Raw genomic sequence first — 22350 nt, 5'->3', positions numbered from 1 at the left:
GGATGACAACATAATGATGCTTGTTTCCAATATTAGGGCTGGTTTCCTAAAGAAGTAAAATCCGCTTTGTGTTTTGTTTCCTTGCCACGGTATTAACGAGTAAGGTGCTACTGGTATAACACTATACCACATTGAATCTCATTATGGTAATAAACCACCAATACAGTCCCTGTTTCTCACCAACAATTATTCGGATTTCAGTTCCCTCCTATCTATCGCAATGCTAAGGCAGAGTGTAGTGTGGGAATGAGGGGTTCTTACTTGTCGGAGAACTTGGACAGGCCCAGCTCCACCATGTTAAACAGTGAGGTGTCCACATCTGGCTTGACATCGAAGCCCACGATGGTGCTGATCTGAAAACAGGACACAGAGAAGCACCAATTATTCATCTCAGCTTCATGGATCACAGGTATGCAGGACTCACTGACCATCTTATCTGAGGTTGAACTGTCTGGTACTGACAAGAGTTGTACTTTGGCTACTGACTGTTAATGATAATAACGTCCCGTTTTCAGACTAACTCCAATTTTAGGACAAGCTGACAGTGTTTTGTAATGTGTTATCATACATAAATCCTTAAAAACACATTATATTCTGTCTCCTGGTTCAGTGTTGGTGCTCTGCTTCAGAGCTCCAGAGAGGGAAGGTCAGGGTACTGACCCTCTCCCAGTGACGGTCCTTGATGCCTGGATTACAGATGGTGGTGAGGATGGGCAGGTGCTGCTTGAATTTGTCGATCTTGATCTTGAAGCTGTCGGCCATGCGGCGCGGCCCTGGCAGGTCGGAGAAGGACTTGGTCAGCTTGTACATGGTCCTCCACATTGTGATCAGCTCTTCTGAGATCTTCTCAGCATTCAGGTGGAGGAAGGGACCTGGGGAGTGAGGCGCAAGATGAGAAAGTACACAAACAAGTAAACAAACAAACAATCATTTAGGACCACAATGTGTAGAAACAAAATATATACCGTAATTTCCGGACTATTGAGCGCACCTGAATATAAGCCGCACCCACTGAATTAAAAAAATATATATATTTGCCTACTGGTACATTGAAACAAATGAACTTTACACAGGCTTTAATGAAACACGGTTTGTAACAAAAATAAATAGGCTTTAACGAAACACAGCTTGTAAAAAAAAAAAATATTAGCAGTAAGCTTTAGTTGTCTTTTTGCACTGAGTCAATTCCTAACGCTGCTGTTTCCAACGTCTTATCATCGACTCATTAAGACCAAGCTCCCGTGCAGCAGCTCTATTTCCTTTTCCAACAGCCAGATCAATCGCCTTCAACTTGAAAGCTGCATCATATGCATTTCTCCGTGTCTTTGCCATGATGAGGGTGACAAAATGACTACCGTAATCAGAGTGATGGGAAGTTTGAGAGCGCTCGATTTAATCTAAACAGTAAACAAAAAAGTTGTTTGACCTTAACCCGTTCGGCAATTTCATTGGTCTAATGAAAGCTTCATGCCGCCAAAAAACTGAGCACGTCACAGAATGTGTTTTTTTGGAGAAAAAAAATTTGAAAGCGGGAAAAATACATATATTAGCCGCGTCATTGTTTAAGCCGCGAGGTTCAAAGCGTGGGAAAAAAGTTGCGGCTTATAGTCCGGAAATTACGGTAGTTATTACGGCAGTTCTTTCTATTAAAAATCTTATGCGTGGAACAATTAAAGTTATAATAGCAGTTGACATTTATCATAAAACTATGATACATCTTGATAAATGTTTTACAACATGGCCAGTGTGTAGTTCTGTACCATTCATCCAGATCTCTGATTTGTTCTGGAAGTTGAGGGCATTGGTCCACAGCTGGTCATAGGGCTGCTTGTTGCCCATCAGGGTCTGCAGCATGGGGAACTGGCTCTGCTCCTTCTCCAGCAGAGTCTCCTCTTTGTTGATGTCCTGGAGGTGAGAGGAGAAGGCGACAAACCAATACCATATGAAAGTCATTCAGTTGCAAAAGCAGCAAACACAGCAACAAAACCCACAAGGTGATCCGATGGCTGACAAATTAGTTTTGCATATCGCTCCTCATTACAAGCAGTTTCAGTGAAGGCAGGTCCAAACTGAGTTAGTGAAGTGAAACAATTCATAAACAGAAAAAAAACGATTCAGTTTGAATCATTTTCCGATTCTCCTTTCACTCACGTCCAGTTCGGTGACGGCGGCGTCCAGACAGGAGGTGAGCTCGTTGAGCTTCTCCACGTTGTTTTTCATCTCCTCCAGACTCATCAGCTCCTTCTTCTTGAAGGCCTCCACCTCCTTCCCCACACACTGCAACATCTGGTCAAACTCTGCTGTCCTGAGGAGGAGAGACAGGAGAGGAGACTCAGCATGAGACATAAGACGTCTGTGGTTTTGGTCTAGTATTTCTGTTTAGGTTTAGTGAGTATTTCGTGAAGAGTATTAGGGCATTACGGTGAAGTTTGAAGAGTGTGAAGAGAAAGAGGGCAGGGAGAGAGAGAGAGAGATAGAGAAGAAAGAAGTGAAAGAAAAGAGAATAGAAGAGAAGATGTCTCCATGCAAGGTTTAGTATTGGAGGTTCCAGTTGTAAAATTGACATGATGGTTCGGGATGAGGATTAGCCTTATTAGGGTCAGGACTGTCAATGTGTACTGGTGTGTAGCTACCTCTTGAGGAGGTGGTCCTCAGCATGTTCTCTCCTGGTGGCCAGACGGCTCTTACTGATCTCAAACACAGCCAGGATCTGCTCTGGCCAGTGGAACACACTACTGTTCAACTTCACATCATCGTCTGGAGAGAGAGAGCACAGAGATATCATGGTAGGTATAGAACTAAACATGCAAAACCTCCACCACAATAAGCAATAACACTTCAAAGGCATTATCCATAAGATTTTCCCATTTAAATCCCAATGCAGAAATGTGTTTCCTAGAACGACAGGTGTTCTACTCTACATGACCAAACAACATATCTGCTCAGTGCATCTCAATTCTATACCCAAATCCCCAAATGTAAACTATCGACGGATGTCCTCCATTACGCACGAGGCAGGGTGGCGTAGTCCAAGAGGAAGCTGAGGCGGTTGGCGGCCTCGTTGATCTCATCTTTCAGCTTGTGGACGGTAACCTCGCTGGTGTGCTTTAGGTACTGGTTCAGGGCCACCAGCTCCTCTGTGTTGCCTGGGGCCCCTGTGATGGTTGCAGCGATCTCGTCATAGCGGTGACAGATGCTAGGAAAAGAAAATCGGATTTCCGATTATTTTCTTCCAACACTAAGGGAGATTTAGCTCTTTGCTATAAGTCAAAAACTTCAAAGGTAGTAGTAACATTAGTACACAATAGTAGGAGCGTTACATAATTGAGTCAACTGTGAATGAGTGGATTTACCATCCAGTCATTTTTGCGTAAAGTGTGGCCTTATGGGTAGTGTAGTTCTATCTAAAACATAAGGAGTTCGTCCCTCTCTCACCTCTTGTTGAGCTCTCGGTTCTCGTCCACCTCGAAGACGATGAGCCTGTCCTTCAGCCTCTCAGCGCGGTCACACAGGTCCTTGTTCAGGCTCAGAACGTCCAGGCAAAACATGGACAGGGGCACCGTGATGTGCATTGAGGCAATCTCCTTCCACAACTGCTGCACACCCTCGATTTTCTGAGAAGGGGTAGGTAGAAGTAGCCGTTATCATCCGATCTCCAAATTCGCCATTCGAATAATAGCCTCTATATACAGCTTGACAATGCAATCCATGTTAAATGGTTGAATATTTCTTACGTTATACAGTACCAGTCAAAAGGTTGGACACACCTACTCATTCCAGGGTTTTTCTTTATTTTTACTATTTTCTACATTGTAGAATATTAGTAATGACATCAAAACTATGAAATAACACATACGGAATCATGTAGTAACCAAAAAAGTGTTAAACAAATCAAAATATATTTTATATTTTACATTCTTCAAAGTAGCCACCCTTTGCCTTGATGACAGCTTTGCACACTCTTGGCATTCTCTCAATCAGCTTCATGAGGCAGTCACCTGGAATGCATTTCAATTAACAGGTGTGCTTTGTTAAAAGTTCATTTGTGGGATTTATTAGATTTTTAATGCGTTTGAGCATTTGTGTTGTGACAAGGTAGGGGTGGTATACATAAGTTAGCCCTGTTAAGTAAAAGACCAAGTCCACAATTATGGCAAGAACAGCTCAAATAAGCAAAGAGAAACGACAGTCGATCGTTACTTTAAGACACGAAGGTCAGTCAATCTGGAAAATTTCAAGAACTTTTAAAGTTTCTTCAAGTGCAGTTGCAAAAACCATCAAACACTATGATGAAACTGGCTCTCACGAGGACTGCCACAGGAAAGGAAGACCCAGAGTTAGCTCTGCTGCAGAGAATAAGTTCATTAGTTACCAGCCTCAGAAATTGCAGCCCAAATTGTAAGGATCGACGCTGGAGACGAGAAGCAAGTACAGGGAGTGAACATTTAATAAACAACGGACATGAAACAGAACATGAACCACATCTGGACAGGGGAAAAATAACAACATCAACAACAATAATGCTGACACGGGGACTTAACGGAGGAACAGACAGATATAGACGGGGCAATCAACAAAGTGAAAGAGTCCAGGTGAGTCCAAGGACAAGCTGGATGAGGCGTAGAAGACTGACGAGCCGGCAGAGGCGTGGGAACCTGACGATCCAGCTGATGCGTGAAAGCCTGACGATCCCGCTGAGGCGTGGGAGCCTGATGGGCCGGCTGAAGCATGATGTGGGGTGGGCGCCTGCCGAGCCGACCGAGGCAAGAAGACCTCTCGAGCCAGCTAAGGCGTGGAAGCCGGACGAGCTAGCTGAGGCACCCCCGGGTCTAACGGCGACCGCACCAGGACCCGACGTCACCAACTAAAACAAAAACCAAAAACTCCCTGATGCTTCCTTTAGTGGTGTCAGCATTCTGTGAGGATCGACGCTGGAGACGAGAAGCAAGTACAGGGAGTGAACATTAATAAACAACGGACATGAAACAGAACAGGAAAAGTGTCTGGACAGGGGAAAAATAATGACAATAACGCTGACACGGGGACCCAATGGAGGAACAGACAGATATAGACGGGGCAGTCAACAAAGTGAAGGAATCCACGTGAGTTCAATTAGCGCTGCAGCGTGTAATGATGGTGACAGGTGTGCGTAATGAAGGCAGCCTGGCGCCCTCGAATGCCAGACAGGGGGAGCGGGAGCACAAACAATTGCTTCACAGAGTTCAAGTAACAGACATCTCAATATCAACTGTTCAGAGGAGACTGCGTGAATCAGGCCTTCATGTTCGAATTGCTACAAAGAAACCAACCGCCGTGTCTTTTTGAGACGCAGAGTAGGTGAACGGATGATCTCCGCATGTGTGGTTCCCACCGTGAAGCATGGAGGAGGAGGTGTGATGCTGTGGGGGTGCTTTACTGGTAACACTGTCTGTGATTTATTTACAATTCAAGGTACACTTAACCTGTTATGGATAGGGGGCAGTATTTTCACGGCCGGATAAAAAACGTACCCGATTTAATCTGATTATTACTCCTGCCCAGAAACTAGAATATGCATATAATTATTAGCTTTGGATAGAAAACACTCCAAAGTTTCTAAAACTGTTTGAATGGTGTCTGTGAGTATAACAGAACTCATTTGGCAGGCCAAAACCTGAGAAGATTCTGTACAGGAAGTACCCTGTCTGACCATTTCTTGGCCTTCTTGATTATCTCTATCCAAAACAGGGGATCTCTGCTGTAACGTGACACTTCCTTCGGCTCCCATAGGCTCTCAGAAGGCGGCAAAAATCTGAATGGTGGCTTTGCAGGCCCTGGCTGAAAAACACTAGCGCATTTAGATAGTGGTCGATCAGAGAACAGAGAATGGAGGCGCGTGCACGAGGCGACTCCATGTTTTTATTCTTTCGTCTTTGAACGAAAACAACGACTCCCGGTCGGAATATTATCGCTTTTTTTACGAGAAAAATAGCATAAAAATAGATTTTAAACAGCGGTTGACATGCTTCGAAGTACGGTAATGGAATATTTAGAAATTATTTGTCACGAAACGCGTCGGGCGCGTAACCCTTCGTCACCCTTGGATAGTGTCTTGAACGCACAAACAAAACGCCGCTATTTGGATATAACTATGGATTATTTGGAACCAAACCAACATTTGTTATTGAAGTAGAAGTCCTGGGAGTGCATTCTGACAAAGAACAGGAAAGGTAATCCAATTTTTCTTATAGTAAATCTGAGTTTGGTGAGGGTCAAACTTGGTGGGTGTCAAAATAGCTAGCCTGTGATGGCGAGCTATCTACTCAGAATATTGCAAAATGTGCTTTCACCGAAAAGCTATTTTAAAATCGGACACCTCGATTGCATAAAGGAGTTCTGTATCTATAATTCTTAAAATAATTGTTATGTTTTTTGTGAACGTTTATCGTGAGTAATTTAGTAAATTCACCGGAAGTGTTCTGTGGGAATGCTAGTTCTGAACGTCACATGCTAATGTAAAAAGCTGGTTTTTGATATAAATATGAACTTGATTGAACAAAACATGCATGTATTGTATAACATAATGTCCTAGGCGTGTCATCTGATGAAGATCATCAAAGGTTAGTGCTGCATTTAGCTGTGGTTTTGTTTTTTGTGACAATATATGCTAGCTTGAAAAATGGGTGTCTGATTATTTCTGGCTGGGTACTCTGCTGACATAATCTAATGTTGTGCTTTCGCTGTAAAGCCTTTTTGAAATCGGACAGTGTGGTTAGATAAAGGAGAGTCTTGTCTTTAAAATGGTGTAAAATAGTCATATGTTTGAAAAATTGAAGTTTTTGGATTTTTGAGGAATTTGTAATTTGCGCCACGCCTATCATTGGATATTGGAGCAGGTGTTCCGCTAGCAGAACGTCTAGATGTAAGAGGTTAACCAGCATGGCTACCACAGCATTCTTCAGCGATACGCCATCCCATCTGGTTTGCGCTTAGTGGGACTATCATTTGTTTTCCAACAGGACAATGACACAACATATCTCTAGGCTGTGTAAGGGCTATTTGACCAAGAAGGAGAGTGATGGAGTGCTGCATCAGATGGCCTCCACAATCACCCGACCTCAACCCAATTGAGATGGAAAAGCAGCCAACAAGTGCTCAGCATATGTGGGAACTCCTTCAAGACGGTTGGAAAAGCATTCCAGGTGAAGCTGGTTGAGAGAATGCCAAGAGTGTGCAAAACTGTAATCAAGGCAAAGGGTGGCTACTTTGAAGAATCCCAAATATAAAATGTATTTTGATTTGTTTAACTCTTTTTTGGTTACTACATGATTCCACATGTGTTATTTCATAGTTTTGATGTCTTCACTATTATTGTACAATGTAGAAATAGTAAAAAATTAACAAAAACCCTTGAATAAGTAGGTGTGTCCAAACTTTTGACTGGTACTGTAGGTCTACTAGTAGTGTTTGAAGGAAGGAAGGCAGAGAGGCAAATCTACCTTAGTAAAACCTTGCAGGGAGTGTTTTTCTTTGAGGAATGCCACTATATCCTGCTTTGCAGTGTTGTCTAGTAGGTTGCTGTACTTCTTATACACGTTCAGGTACCTGGAGATCATATTGAAACATTGCAATGAGTAATTTTCTTAAAAGAGCCTTCCTCCACCAAACAGGTTAACATAAAAGTATTGGAAGAAAGTAGAATGTCAGATAGTTGACTGAAATTTAGGTAGTATAGGTTTAGTTATGTCCCCATACTTCTTTGGTCCCACAGTGTTCTTCTGGAAGATGCTCTTGGCTCTATTGATCAGGTCTGTGACCAGCAGCTCGTCAGGTCTGACGGAGTGCAGATAAAGGCCCTGTCCCTGGATTTCTGGGAATAGGTTACACTCCACCTGTACAGAGAAGACCAGACAAACTGTCAGTCACAATCCTTTCCATGCTGAGCACCAGAACAGATTAATGATATATATTTTTTGTAGACAGAGGTCACATTCAATGTGTACAAATGTGAATAAACGATTTTAAAGCGCACATGCAGTCTTTTTTTATTACATTTTTTAAATCATCACTGTATGTTTAATAAATCACTGTGAGTTTTTTCCATGAAAATAACTCAAAATATTTGTTTAATCATTTATTTCCCTGAGCCTCCTTTTGCCATTTAAATTATCAGTCTGTGTGGTTAGGAACACCTAGACTCTGAGCCTACCCCGCTTACCCCTTCAAAGTATGAGGATACATATGCAAATAAAAGATGACTGGTCATTGGTCAGAATAATCTGATCAGATTGTGATGTCATGATGTGGGCCAAAAACTCCATCCCATCTAAACAGGCTGAAATTCCAGGATTTATTTTCAAAATCTCTTACACTAAAAGGGCATTATCATATTTTTCACAATTTCAACGTTTTATTTCAACCTCATAGGGTGGAAATATCATAACAAAACAGGACTGCACTGCCCCTTTAAACTGTTAATATTGGAAATGTTTTAATTCCAGAAATAGATTTAACAGATTAGATAAACAACTGAACATTAATAATGAAGAACTGAAAGGACAGAAGGCTGAGAGTTTTTTTTTTATACCCGTGGGAGTTTCTGGGCGCTCTTGATGATCTCCATGAAGCCCCGGTGGATGAGCTCCCAGCATTCCTGAAGGCTGGGCAGGAAGACAATGTGAGGCTCCTCCACCCTCAGCTTGACCAGCAGCACCTGAGGCTGCACGAAGCGCATCTCGTCAAACACTTCACCAAAGTCATTCCCGTCCTGTCCAACAAATCATAGAGAACAGAAACAATAACATTGGTTTTCTTTATAATGAACTAATTGATGTAAATGTAATGTAAATGTAAATGTAAATGTAATTGACATATATAGGCACAGTATGTGTTTCTATATCAAGTGTAGAGTGGATCTGGTCTCATCAAACGGGTGTAATTGAGTTAGGGTAAACCATGTGTGTAACTATAGAGCTGGGGCATCAAACTCACAGACGATGCAATCGGCATCACTCTGCACACTGCCCTATCCCATCTGGACAAGAGGAATACCTATGTAAGAATGCTGTTTATTGACTATAGCTCAGCATTCAACACCATAGTACCCTCCAAGCTCATCATTAAGCTCGAGGCCCTGGGTCCTGACACTGCTATGTACAACTGGGTCCTGGACTTTCTGACGGGCAGCCCCCAGGGGGTGAAGGTAGGAAACATCAATTCCACTCCGCTGATCCTCATCACTGGGGCCCCACAAGGGTGTGTGCTCAGCCCCCTCCTGTACTCCCTGTTCACCCATGACTGCGTGGCCAAGCACGCCTCCAACTCTATCATCAAGTTTGCAGACAACACAACAGTAGTAGGCTTGATTACCAACGATGACGAGACAGCCTACAGGGAGCAGGTGAGGGCTATGGGAGTGTGGTGCCTGGAAAACAACCTCACACTCAAAGTCAACAAAACAAAGGAGATGATTGTGGACTTCAGGAAACAGCAGAGGGTGCACCCCCCTATCTACATCGACGGGACCACAGTCTTTAGTAGCGGGCCGTGTCGGTGGCACTGTATTATCCTCCAAGCACGCAAAGAAGTTGTTTAATTTGTCTCTGAGCAAGATGTTGGTGTCCGCGACGGGGCTGGTTTTCTTTTTGTAATCTGTGATTGCCTGTAGACCCTGCCACATCCGTCTCGTGTTTGAGCCATTGAATTTCGACTCCACTTTGTCTCTGTACTGATGCTTTGCTTGTTTTCCTTACGGAGGGAATAACTACACTGTTTGTATTCGATCATGTTTCCAGTCGCCTTGCCATGATTAAATGCGATGTTACGTGCTTTCAATTTTGCGCGAATGCTGCCATCAACCCACCGTTTCTGGTTAGGGAAGGTTTTAATAGTCACAGTGGGTACAACATCTCCTATACACTTCCTTATAAACTCGTTCACCGAGTCAGCATATACGTCAATGTTATTGTCTGAGGCTACCCGGAACATATCCCGGTCCACGTGATCGAAGCAATCTTGAAGCGTGGAATCCGATTGGTAAGACCAGCATTGGATAGACCTAAGCACGGGCGCTTCCTGTTTTAGTTTCTGCCTATAGGAGGGGAGCAACAAGATGGAGTCATGGTCAGATTTGACAAAAGGAGGGCAGGGGAGGGCCTTGTATGCTTTGCGGAGGTTAGAGTAGCAGTGGTCGAGTGTGTTACTCGTTCGTGTACTGCAATCGATATGCTGATAGAATTTAGGTAGCCTAGTTCTCAAATTAGCTTTGTTCAAATCCCCAGCTACAATAAATGCAGCCTCAGGATATTTGGTTTCCAGTTTGCATAAAGTCCAGTGAAGTTCCTTGATGTCTGTCTTGGTATCCGCTTGCGGGGGGATATACACGGCTGTGACGATAACCGAGGAGAAATCTCGGTCGGCATTTGATTGTGAGGAATTGTAGGTCAGGTGAACAAAAGGACTTGTGTTCTTGTATGTTGTTACAATTACACCATGAGTCATTAATCATGAAACATACACCCCCGCCCTTCTTCTTACCAGAGAGATGTTAGTTCCTGTCGGTGCGATGCACTGAAAATCCCGTTGGCTGAACGGACTCCGACAGCATGTCCCCAACTAGCCATGTTTCCGTGAAACAGAGTATGTTACAATCCCGGATATCTCTTTGGAAAGCAACTCTTGCCCTAATTTCGTCAACTTTGTTAACTAGGACCTGGACATTAGCGAGTAATATACTCTGAAGCGGTGAGTGGTGTGTGCGCATCCGAAACCTCACTAGAAGACCGCTCCGGCACCCTCTCCTCCGACGGCGTTATTTTGGGTCGGCCTCTGGAATCAGTTCAAATGCCCTGAGAGGTACAGACAAAGGATCCGCTTTGGGAAAGTCACATTCCCGGTCGTAGTGCTGGTAAGTTGACGTCTCTCTGATATCCAATAGTTCTTCCCGGCTGTATGTAATAACATTGCAGGTTTTCTGGGCTAACAATGTAAGAAATAATACATAAAAAAAACAGAAAACTCCACAGCTAAGGACCTGAAGCGAAGCTGCCATCTCTATCAGTGCCATCTTGTATATGCCAAGTCCTTTTGTTCACCTGACCTAAATGTTGTGTAATTTGTTAGATATTACTTATTAGATATTACTGCACTGTCGGAGCTAGAAGCACAAGCATTGCGCTACACCCACAATAACATCTGCTAATCACATGTATGTGACCAATAAAATGTAATTAGATTTAATTTTAAACTAATTTTAACCCAAACGTCGCATTCGTCTTCAACGAGATGCAGTGGGATGCATTTAAAATTGGTTATATTTCCTCGCCGTCAAGATTTGCCTAAAAATAGTCCAATATCCATCGCTTTTGGGATTTTTGATACTCCCCAAATGTCTAGCTTTCGATGACTCTTAGCAAGAGGGACAGAGTGAACTGACTATAAATGTACAGTTGAAGTCGGAAGTTTACATACACCTTAGCCAAATACATTTGAACTCAGTTTTTCACAATTCCTGACATTTAATCCCAGTAAAGATTCCCTGTTTTAGGTCAGTTAGGATCACCACTTTATTTTTAGAATGTGAAATGTCAGAATAATAGTAGAGAGAATGATTTATTTCAGCTTTCTATTCTCTCATCACATTCCCTGTGGGTCAGAAGTTTACATACACTCAATTAGTATTTGGTAGCATTGGCTTTAAATTGTTTAACTTGGGTCAAACATTTCGTATAGCCTTCCACAAGCTTCCCACAACAAGTTGGGTGAATTTTGGCCTATTCCTCCTGACAGAGCTGGTGTAACTGAGCCAGGTTTGTAGGCCTCCTTGCTCGCACACGCTTTTTCAGTTCTGCCTACAGATTTTCTATAGGATTGAGGTCAGGGCTTTGTGATGGCCACTCCAATACCTTGACTTTGTTGTCCTTAAGCCATTTTGCCACAACTTTGGAAGTATGCTTGGGGTCATTGTCCATTTGGAAGACCCATTTGCGACCCAGCTTTAACTTCCTGACTGATGTCTTGAGATGTTGCTTCAATATATCCACATAATTTTCCTCCCTCATGATGCCATCTATTTTGTGAAGTGCACCAGATCCTCCTGCAGCAAAGCACCCCCACAACATAATGCTGCCACCCCCGTGCTTCACGGTTGGGATGGTGTTCTTCGGCTTGCAAGCCTCCCCCTTTTACCTCCAAACATAACGATGGTCATTATGGCCAAACAGTTCTATATTTGTTTCATCAGACCAGAGGACATTTCTCCAAAAAGTACGATCTTTGTCCCCATGTGCAGTTGCAAACCGGACTCTGGCTTTTTTTATGGTGGTTTTGGAGCAGTGGCTTCTTCCTTGCTGAGCAGCCTTTCAGGTCATGTCGATATAGGACTCGTTTTACTGTGGATATAGAATCTTTTGCACCTATTTCCTCCAGCATCTTCACAAGGTCCTTTGCTGTTGTTCTGGGATTGATGTGCACTTTTCGCACAAAAGTACATTCATCTCTAGGAGACAGAACGCTTCTCCTTCCTGAGCGGTATGACGGCTGCGTGGTGTTTATACTTGCGCACTATTGTTTGTACATATGAACATGGTACCTTCAGGCATTTGGAAATTGCTCCCAAGGATGAACCAGACTTGTGGAGGTCTACAATTTTTCTTCTGAGGTCTTGGCTGATTTCTTTTGATTTTCCCATGATGTCAAGCAAAGAGGCACTGAGTTTGAAGGTAGGCCTTGAAATACATCCACAGGTACACCTCCAATTGACTCAAATGATGTCAATTAGCCTATCATAAGCTTCTAAAGCCATGACATAATTTTCAGGAATTTTCCAAGCTGTTTAAAGGCACAGTCAACTTAGTGTATGTAAACTTCTGACCGACTGGAATTGTGATACAGTAAATTATAAGTGAAATAATCTGTCTGTTAACAATTGTTGGAAAAATGACTTGTGTCATGCACAAAGTAGATGTCCTAACCAACTTGCCAAAACTATAGTTTGATAACAATACATTTGTGGAGTGGTTGAAAAACAACTTTTAATGACTCCAACTTAAGTGTATGTAAACTTCCGACTTCAACTGTAGGTCCATCATTACTTCGACACAGTTTCGATTTGGTTTTAGTCATTTGAATGTTGATTGAGATCGTCCCACAAGAAAAAAATTCTGGGGATAACAGGCCGGATTGAATGGGCTCGCTTTTGAATGGTCTATGTTTGACTTTTATTTTACTATGTTTTGAATGGGCTATGTTTGACACCCCTTGTATAGATAGTTGAACCGTGGTTGAACCCTGACAGAGTTGAGTGGTTAGACCTCAGACCTGGTGCAGGGTGAAGAACTGGAGCAGGTCCTGCAGGGAGGCAATGATCAAGCTCCGGAGCTGCAGGGACATGAGGGCGGCCACGCAGGAGAAGAACTCCTGAGCACTGACTGGGGCCACGTGGTCACTCTGGGGCACCAGGGGCAGCCAAAGGTCCTTGTAGGTGACAAACAGGGACACACAGCGTGGCAGCCACCTGCAAGACACAGACAATGGGGTCTCATATAGTCCAAATGAGGGATTGTTGTATGTACACCGAACAATAATATATACACAATATGCAATAATTTCAATGATTTTACTGAGTAACAGTTCATATAAGGAAATCAGTCAATTGAAATAACTTTATTAGGCCCTAATCTATGGATTTCACATGATTGGGAATACAGATACGCATCTGTTGGTCACAGATACCTTAAAAAAAAGGTAGGGGCGTGTATCAGATCTGGTGTGACCACCATTTGCCTCATCCAGCGCAACACATGTCCTTCGCATAGAGTTGATCAGGCTGTTGATTGTGGCCTGTGGAATGTTGTCCCACTCCTCTTCAATGGCTGTGCAAAGTTGCTGGATATTGGCGGGAACTGAAATACGCTGTCGTACGCGTCGATCCAGAGCATCCCAAACATGCTCAACGGGGGACATGTCTGGTGAGTATGCAGGCCATGGAAGAACTGGGTCATTTTCAGCTTCCAGGAATTGTGTACAGATCCTTGCAACATGGAGTCATGCTTTATCATGCTGAAACATGAGGTGATGCCGGCGGATGAATGGCACGACAATGGGCGTCAGGATCTCGTCACGGTATCTCTGTGCATTCAAATTGCCATCAATAAAATGCAATTGTGTTCGTTGTCCGTAGCTTATCCCTGCCCATATCATAACCCCACCCCCACTGTTCACAACACTGACATGAGCAAACCACTCGCGCACACAACGCCATACACGCTGTCTGCCATCTGCCCGGTACAGTTGAAACCGGATTCTTCTGTAAAGAGCGCACTTCTCCAGAATACCAGGGGCCATCAAAGGTGAGCATCTTCCCACTGAAGTCGGTTACGATGCCGAACTGCAGTCAGGTCAAGACCCTGGTGAGGACAACGAGTACGCAGATGAGCTTCCCTGAGACGGTTTCTGACAGTTTGTGTGATTCTTTCGGTTGTGCAAACCCACAGTTTCATCAGCTGTGTGGGTGGCTGGTCTCAGAAGCCGGATGTGGAGGTCCTGGTCTGGTGTGGTTACACATGGTCTGCGATTGTGAGGCCGGTTGGACGTACTGCCAAATTCTCTAAAACAACATTGGAGGCGGTTTATGGTAGAGAGATTAACATTACATTCTCTGGCAACAGCTCTGGTGGACATTCCTGCAGTCAGCATGCCAATTGCATGCTCCTTCAAAACTTGAAATATCTGTGGCATTGTGTTGTGTGACAAAACTGCACATTTTACAGTGGCCTTTTAATGTCCCCAGCACAAGGTGCACCTATGTAATGATCATGCTGTTTAATCAGCTTCTTCATATGCCACACCTGTCAGGTGGATGGATTATCTTGGCAAAGGAGAAATGCTCAATAACAGGGATGTAAACAAATTTGTGCACAACATTTGAGAGAAATTTGCTTTTTGTGCATATACAAAATGGCAGGGATCTTTTATTTCAGCTTATAAAACATAGGACTAACACTTTACATTTTGCGTTTATATTTTTGTTCAGTGTATATGCCCCCGGTGATTGAATAGAGGCTTTCTGGCAGCGGTGTGACACCATTTTGCCACCAATGATTGATAGGAAAGTTGCCACCAGCATTCTGACGCCGACAGTGGTCTGATACAGTAGGTGCTTGCTTGCTGGTCCCCTGTATGTGTGTACTATTGTTGTTACACATATACCCCTGTATGTATGTTACTCTATGGCGTAGTTTCCACCTCCAGAAAAAGGACGAAACCTAGCAACTGGTGCAATGTTTTGGCATTTCAACAGCGTCATACCAGAACATGATCTCCTTTGGCTCTACTGTGGTTGGCAAGGGAGACTGAACTATCAGAGAACAATGGTATCCAAGAAGGCACAAACTCAGAATAAAAATCAACACATTTTTGTGAAATTTCAATGGCTCATATTTCAGCCACAAATCATGTTTACTGGTTCCTTGCTCTAAACACAGCAGGTTGCAATGGAATCCTTCAGTGAGAAGAAAGACACGACAGGGGTATGACACAGTGAACAAGGAGAAAACATGAGACTCTCACTACAACACCGGGATTAGCCATGCAGACCTTGGCCTACCTGCCGACCTGTATGTCAACCCGCCTGTCTGTCTACCTGGCTGAATGACTGTCTTGCAGGCTCTGACTGTCTGTCTATCTGGTTGACTTGACTGACTTGACTGACTCTCTACCCATCTGTCTGGCTGGCTGACTGACTGTTTTACTGATTGTTTGATTAACTGCCTGACTGACTGACTGAAGACAGTAGGCTACTAACCTATTAGCCAGGTCGTCCCTGGTGATTTGGCACTGTCTCTGAATCAGGTCTTCAAACTCGGTGGGCAGCAGGGGGAAGTTGGCAGAGAAAAGGTCCCCTAGTCTCACAAACCTCAAGGAGGAGAAACTGAAAGGATGAGAAAGAAAGACAGAGAGACATAAGAGTTAACTTGTATTATCTGAACTGTGTGTCCACTTTAATTTCACACACCCATCAACTCTTATTTGAGACATTTAAGACATGGTTATTAACAGTAGGGGTTCATGGTGATTCACTTGGTTTGATCAACTAATGCAGGTCAAAACAGGAGATCAACAGAGCACCATGCAGGCTCAGGCAAGTCCATTAAGAAACTGTATCTGAAACTCCATCTTCTGACCCACAGAGAGGAGATTAGCTCTTAGAGCATTTAAACAATTGTTTAGCTTGTTTTATGGTACTGAGCTTAGTTTTGCTTCATTATGTTTTTTTTGGTAAACAGTTTATATGCCATTATGAGATTGGTTTGCAGAGCAACTGTGTATTCTGCCTACACATAGACCTACTACCAAATGTGATCTGTGATTTAGGGGAATGTAAACCTATGCAAACCATTTTGTTACCTAGTTTACTGGAACTACAAACCCTGACACAAAATGGAAGACGGTTACAGTTGATGCTCATTTTAAGCCAGTCTTTGCTCAGGCTACTAGGCTACCTGTTCACCCAGAGGTCCTGCAGGTGGACCATCATGGGGTTGAGAGTGAAGAGGTGCTGGCTCTGCCAGGTGTGGGCCTGGCTGTAGTTGCAGACCCAGGGGACGGGCCCTCGGATCACCCTCCTGGGGAAGGGCCTGGGGATGCTGGAGATGAACAAACGCTGCCTCTCCGACGGGTCCCTCAGGATGTAGTCAACTGGTTGGATCCAAGAAGGGAGACAGAAAACATGGAGGCAAGGGAACTTTCAGTGGGGGAAGGGTGATTTGATAGACAACCACATTGCTTTGATAGGAATGTTTGTGAATATGTGTAGGCTATATTCTTTTAAATTGTTGCTGGATAGTAAAATTAAAATGACTATCTACATTATTAGTACACTCATTACAAGTAGTGTATTAATACATGAAAGTAGTATTGCAGTACATGTAAGAAACATTGCAGTCATGTAACAAATCCTCCTGCTACCTATGCTCTTCCTGAGACTGAAGCCGTAGTCTTTGTTGACCTCGTCTAGCAGATTCCCCTTCAGTATCTCCATGTCCCTGCTGCTGTCCTGAATGCCAGGGGGCAGGAGCTTCATTATGTTCTTAATCTGCTGGGGAGGCTGGTGGGCCAGCATTGGGCTGTGGACGCCGTTACTAATGTAGTACACGTACCTCTGTAGAAACCAGCAAAACACTTCACATCAAGTAAACATCCAAAATTAACAAGCTGCCAAAAGAGTGAAAGCAATGGAACAATTGACTGACTAAATTGGTTGAATGGACTGGAGGCTATACTATTCTAATTGCCTGCTCTATTCTATTCCCACTATTCTATTCTCCTCTATTCGATTACATTCTATGTAATTCTATATAATATACAATATTTCCTTATCTATTCTATTTCCTTCCATATTCCATTCTATTTCCCTATCTATTCTATTTCCTTATCTATTCTATTCTGGATGCTTACCTCCAGGTCTCTTTCTGTAGGTTCTGTCTCAAAAGGCCACATCTGTTCCTCTTGGCTCCGCATGATGTCCAGCTGCTGTTTGGGGGTCAGGGGTCGGCTGATGGGGGGCAGAGGCTCTCTGGGGCTGAGCTTAAGTCCAGGTGAGATCGAGGTGTCAGGAGCTGAATCCCTGGGATTGAGATGACAAAGCATTACAAAGACCACTTCAATGACACCCCTTTGTCCAGATTTCAGTGGTCAACACTTAATGTTGATGTATTTGATAGGTATCTTACCATCCCCTGGGGGCGAGTCTCTTCCTCTTCTCAGCTGGGCTAGATGCTAAAATGAGAATTAAGATAAAATGTTCTATCTTGTTTTGGATATTATTGTTTTGATGCCACTCAATTCAGCACCGATCAGGTGGTCAGCAAAGTAGCAACAATGGGATGAATCAGAATAAGAATTATTCGCATATGAAAATGTCAAAAGGATACAAGGTGCAGGTACATCCCCAAGTGAGTCTTTGACGGTTCCAGGTCTCCTCTGTAGGTTTCTGATCTTCAGGTGACGAGCCTGGGGGCTGTAGTTGTTCCCAATGGACTCACTGGGGGTGCGATGGTGCCGTTGCTCCTTATAAGGGACAGCCAGAGTCCAAGAGGTGTTCTGGAGGATGGGTGGGTGATGGCTGTGCCTGAGAACAATCTGGAACAATTTAAAAGTAATGAGTTAACTTGCAGGAATTACATGGAATTGTCCTAATAGGTATGCACACAAAGGAACACAGTAATTAATACCTTTCCACCTATCAATAGCACTTTAGGGACTGGCTTCTTTACATAAAGGTCTTACTTGGTAAAGCTCTGACGGTTCTTCACTAGAGGCCTGGGGCTGAGGTGGGAGACCAGGTAGTCCTCTTGCATGACTCATGTTATATATAGAATCATCCTCCATCTGCAGTTCAAATAGAAACTCTCACTCAGCTGAGCAAGGCTCTCTGGCCACTACATTCACAAGCACACTTATGTTGTACGCATAATTTAGTTATCAAAACAAAGCATAGCCTACCTCTTTTAAGCGTTCCATGTTAACTGAGGAAATTGTCAATTAAATAAGTAACGTCAAGCTAGAGGCAGTGGTTATAGAGCGGATATAACATGTTTTAAGACTAAACCTTTTGAAATATGTCTAAAACACACGAACCCACTGCAAAACCTGCGCACACCAATGTGCGATGCAATTCTATCCACACAGAATGATTTGAAACATTCCAATACACACGAAACGTTCCATTACAGTATGTCATAATTAGCCTACCTGTCGCTGGTGCTTTCGCGACAGTATTTCCATTCTGTCAACATGTCGTTTCTTAGCAAATGCCATTCCTAAAATGTATCACAAAGCTTCGTTTGTGACATTTCTCACAAAGTTTTCAAAGTGCCACTGCCACACCGCTTGAAAGACCACCTCTGGCACCAACTCATACAGCCACTGTCATGAGGAGTTGTAGGCGAGGCAGCTACTGTAGTCCACCATTCTACCCGGCTAATATAATAATGGGAAAATCAATGTTGATGACACTATTCTGTAGTTAAAGAACTACAATCAGCTACAATGTCTCTATCCGGGGACTTCTCTCCCATGGTAACAACTGTCGTTACCTAGCAACGTGAGGCACGAAAACTTTTAGGTATATGTTTCAATCAAATGTTTTTACTCGAATGACCAGCAAGTAGTACCAAATATTGTGCTTGAGCTGGATTAGAAAGACAGTTCTTAGCCTGTCATAAGATTTTGTTCTGACTGAGAGACTTGACAGAATACACTTTGCTGAGCCATACATGTGGGATTTGAAGATTTATTTGTGCATGCAGTCATCCATAAACGCAATCATATTACGCTTCAACATGCGATGATTGTTGATAGGGAGATGGACAAAGGACAAACATGGACAAACATCGATTTACCAAACGTTTCTAATGGCCACTAGGGGTCACAACAAGCTAGTTCGTGGTAGTGGGGTCAGTGAGGGTTTGGTTGCGCTGATGTGGCAAACAGAGGACAAGCTTATTAAACTGTTCTCTGAGATTTAAAAGAAAGCAAACTTTGGGATATTTGAAGATGAATATTGTTGTTTATAGGTTGCACAGTGACATTGAAGACCTGCATCTCAATTCACGAGAGAGTAGACTAAAAATGACTTCTCATCCTACATTTCAGGTAGGCATATGATGCCTGCTTTTGCTTATGTTTTGGGTTTTCTTATGCTGCTTTTGATGAATTACCATAGTGATGAAATTATAGTGAGTGCAATATGAGACATTTATTTTCTGTGCTGTCCTGACCCCTCTCTGGTACAGCCCGTGCTGTGCATTCTGGATACCTGTGGCTAAATCTCTTACAAAAATAAAAAAATCACCTTCAACACCCAACATGGTGCAAGCAGATTACGTCAAATGCTGCCCGAACTTGTCGAGACAGGGTCATTCCAACTGTGTTCAAAATTAGATTCACTCAGAGATAGACATTTGATTAGACTTTTGAAAAACATTGCTTCTTTTTTGTGCTAAAAATTACTAAAGCAGGTTTTGGGAACTTGACATTCTGTCTTTGTCTTGTATAGAGTAACATTTATATTAGCTTTGTCTGACACAAAGCTAATATAACTGCCAGTGGCACTCTATTCAAGACAAGAAAAGAAGAGGACTGGACTGGTAACAAATAGACATTACATGATTTGTTGTGTTCCTTCAGGCTCCTCTGGTGTAAATTACTGGTAGTTGAATACAGGTGATTTAATGAAACTCGTGATAATAATTCCTTTAGTCTTGCACAGTCTTAATTCATATAAGCAAGAGTGACTACTATTTCGCCATCATTTTTCCATTATTATGAGTGACCAATGAGGCCAATAAGTGCTGATTGTAGCATACCTCAGCTTTACATTGAGAGTGTGACTTTTACATGTAAAGTTCTGTTTAAGGCCATACAGGTTACAGGTAATAGTTTGGGAGTTCATTCAAGTTCAACTATAGTATTTGGCCATACATGGGCACGTCCAGGTTTGTCTGTCGGGGAATGGCTTTTATGCACAAACATGATAGATGAGACAGACCTCAGGGGATTTGAGATTTTCAAAATAAAAGTCCCAGAGCAGGCCTATGACCCATTTTCATTGTGATGTACCATAAAACGAATCATAAGGAAAAAGTTGTCTTTTCATGCTTGCCTGATGTAAATATAGGTTTTTAGACACTCTCGCCTGAGAGCAATGTGGCATTACAGGGATGATGGATAAGTAGTAGGTAGCACAACAAGAATATAAGCGGCCTGGAAAGAGAAGGAGGGCGATCCATCACACGCCCCCAAAGTCCTTCACTCTGTGTCTATTATTTAAGGGATTTCAGAGAAACCCTGGGGGAATGAATGAGGGGAAGAATACAAAAAAAAGGAGGGAAGGAGGGAGGGAGCAGGCAAGAAAGATAAGGAAACTGTGGTTTTGAAGAGAGCGAGAGAGAGATGATTGACTAAGACCAGAAATCAGTTTGCTTAGAAGAACCCCATCGGTAATGTGCTGTGGTTTTCCTCTCTCACTATGGTACTTACGGCGGGTCTTAAAATGAAAAATAAACCCCCCCGGCACACCCAAGTTAAGGAACTCAGTTGGGCTTTTAACTTAATACTTACTTTGTTGTAATGCTTCAGCAACTCAGCTGTCATATGCAGTGCCGATTTTAGCATGTACATTTTTTTGTTTGTTGTTGATTTAAACAACGCAACACTGAACAATACATGAATTGCACTAGAACGGTGACAAACGGTGCCCACAAACTGTTAGGGCCTACATAAATCTGTCCCAACAGCTGAGTCACAACAACAGCCCCAACACCTTACCAGTGCTGCACCTGGCTATCAACAGTGTTACGACTTCCGCCGAAGTTGGTCCCTCTCCTTGTTCGGGCGGCGGTCGACGTCACCGACCTTCTAGCCATCGCTGATCCATTTTTCATTTTCCATTGGTTTTGTCTTGTCTTCCATCACACCTGGTTCCAATCCCATCAATTACATGTTGTGTATTTAACCCTCTGTTTCCCCTCATGTCCTTGTCGGTGATTGTTTATTGTAAGTGTTTGTGTATGTCTGTACGGGTGTGCGTCGAGTTATGTTACCCATTGATTTTTATTATTATGTTTCCCGGTGGGTTTTGTAAATAAACTGCACCGTTGGAAACACAGTTATTTCTCTCCTGCATCTGACTTCTCTGCCGCCAGTTAAACACCCTTACACAGAGCCTTGTCTGGCAGCGAAACAGTTCATTCAGCCTCATTTACTGCCTTTAAAAAAATATATAGTTAATATGGTTGATTTGCTTAAACAAATGTGGTTTCTACTGGCAATTGAGATGTACAAACTATGGCATAAGGGGACGACGAGCGGATAAGAGGCAACCCGTAACTATTTGTTTAGCACTTTTGAAATGTACAGCGACAGAATTCAGAACATGGGCCGTTCTTACAGTATTCTCCCTGTACACCAAGTCAGAACCGTAGGATAAATAAAGGGGGCATATAAGTAGACAATGAAAGCTCTTACAATATTTGATGATGACATTACTCTAAAACAGGCTATAGGCCACATGTGCATCACCAAGTCAGAACAGTAGGCTAAGTTATGAGGGGAAAAGGGACCAAATGATTAGGATGAGGAACATGGGCTACTAACATCTTACTACACAACATACACTTAGTATTACTTTCTTAACTAGAGTATACATATCTCCCTGAGATATTACATAATTAATGCAGCAACATCAAAGACATTTTTGGACTCACCTTATGCTGTACTTACTTGAACAGGAAGGTGGCGCGGCGGTCCTTCGTGGGCAAATTTTGTTATCAAACTTTATCATCAAAGTCTGGCATTCTCTGGATTTATGGT

General features: G+C 43.0%; 1 protein-coding gene across 1 annotated transcript in view; it reads right to left on the bottom strand.

Moving 5' to 3' along the window:
- dnah3 (dynein axonemal heavy chain 3) overlaps positions 1-18984 on the bottom strand; it is a 50988-nt gene extending 32004 nt beyond the window's left edge. Inside the window, exons 1-19 of the mRNA XM_014158986.2 lie at positions 18730-18984; positions 18265-18366; positions 17910-18117; positions 17709-17754; positions 17434-17602; positions 16945-17137; positions 16479-16674; positions 15782-15907; positions 13297-13492; positions 8567-8746; positions 7735-7871; positions 7479-7584; positions 3436-3614; positions 3012-3196; positions 2634-2757; positions 2152-2305; positions 1761-1905; positions 661-872; positions 262-353 (exon numbers count right to left, since the gene is read on the bottom strand). Coding sequence (XP_014014461.1) covers positions 262-353; positions 661-872; positions 1761-1905; positions 2152-2305; positions 2634-2757; positions 3012-3196; positions 3436-3614; positions 7479-7584; positions 7735-7871; positions 8567-8746; positions 13297-13492; positions 15782-15907; positions 16479-16674; positions 16945-17137; positions 17434-17602; positions 17709-17754; positions 17910-18117; positions 18265-18366; positions 18730-18795 — 2816 coding nt within the window. The 5' untranslated portion in view covers positions 18796-18984. The remainder of the gene's footprint in view (positions 1-261; positions 354-660; positions 873-1760; positions 1906-2151; positions 2306-2633; positions 2758-3011; positions 3197-3435; positions 3615-7478; positions 7585-7734; positions 7872-8566; positions 8747-13296; positions 13493-15781; positions 15908-16478; positions 16675-16944; positions 17138-17433; positions 17603-17708; positions 17755-17909; positions 18118-18264; positions 18367-18729) is intronic.
- Positions 18985-22350: the final 3366 nt, after the last annotated feature.

This window comes from Salmo salar, chromosome ssa19 (assembly GCF_905237065.1).
Source record: "Salmo salar chromosome ssa19, Ssal_v3.1, whole genome shotgun sequence".
Taxonomy (NCBI): Eukaryota; Metazoa; Chordata; class Actinopteri; order Salmoniformes; family Salmonidae; genus Salmo; species Salmo salar.
Note: the sequence above shows the minus strand (reverse complement) of the source record. Positions and strands in the feature narration are given on the sequence as shown.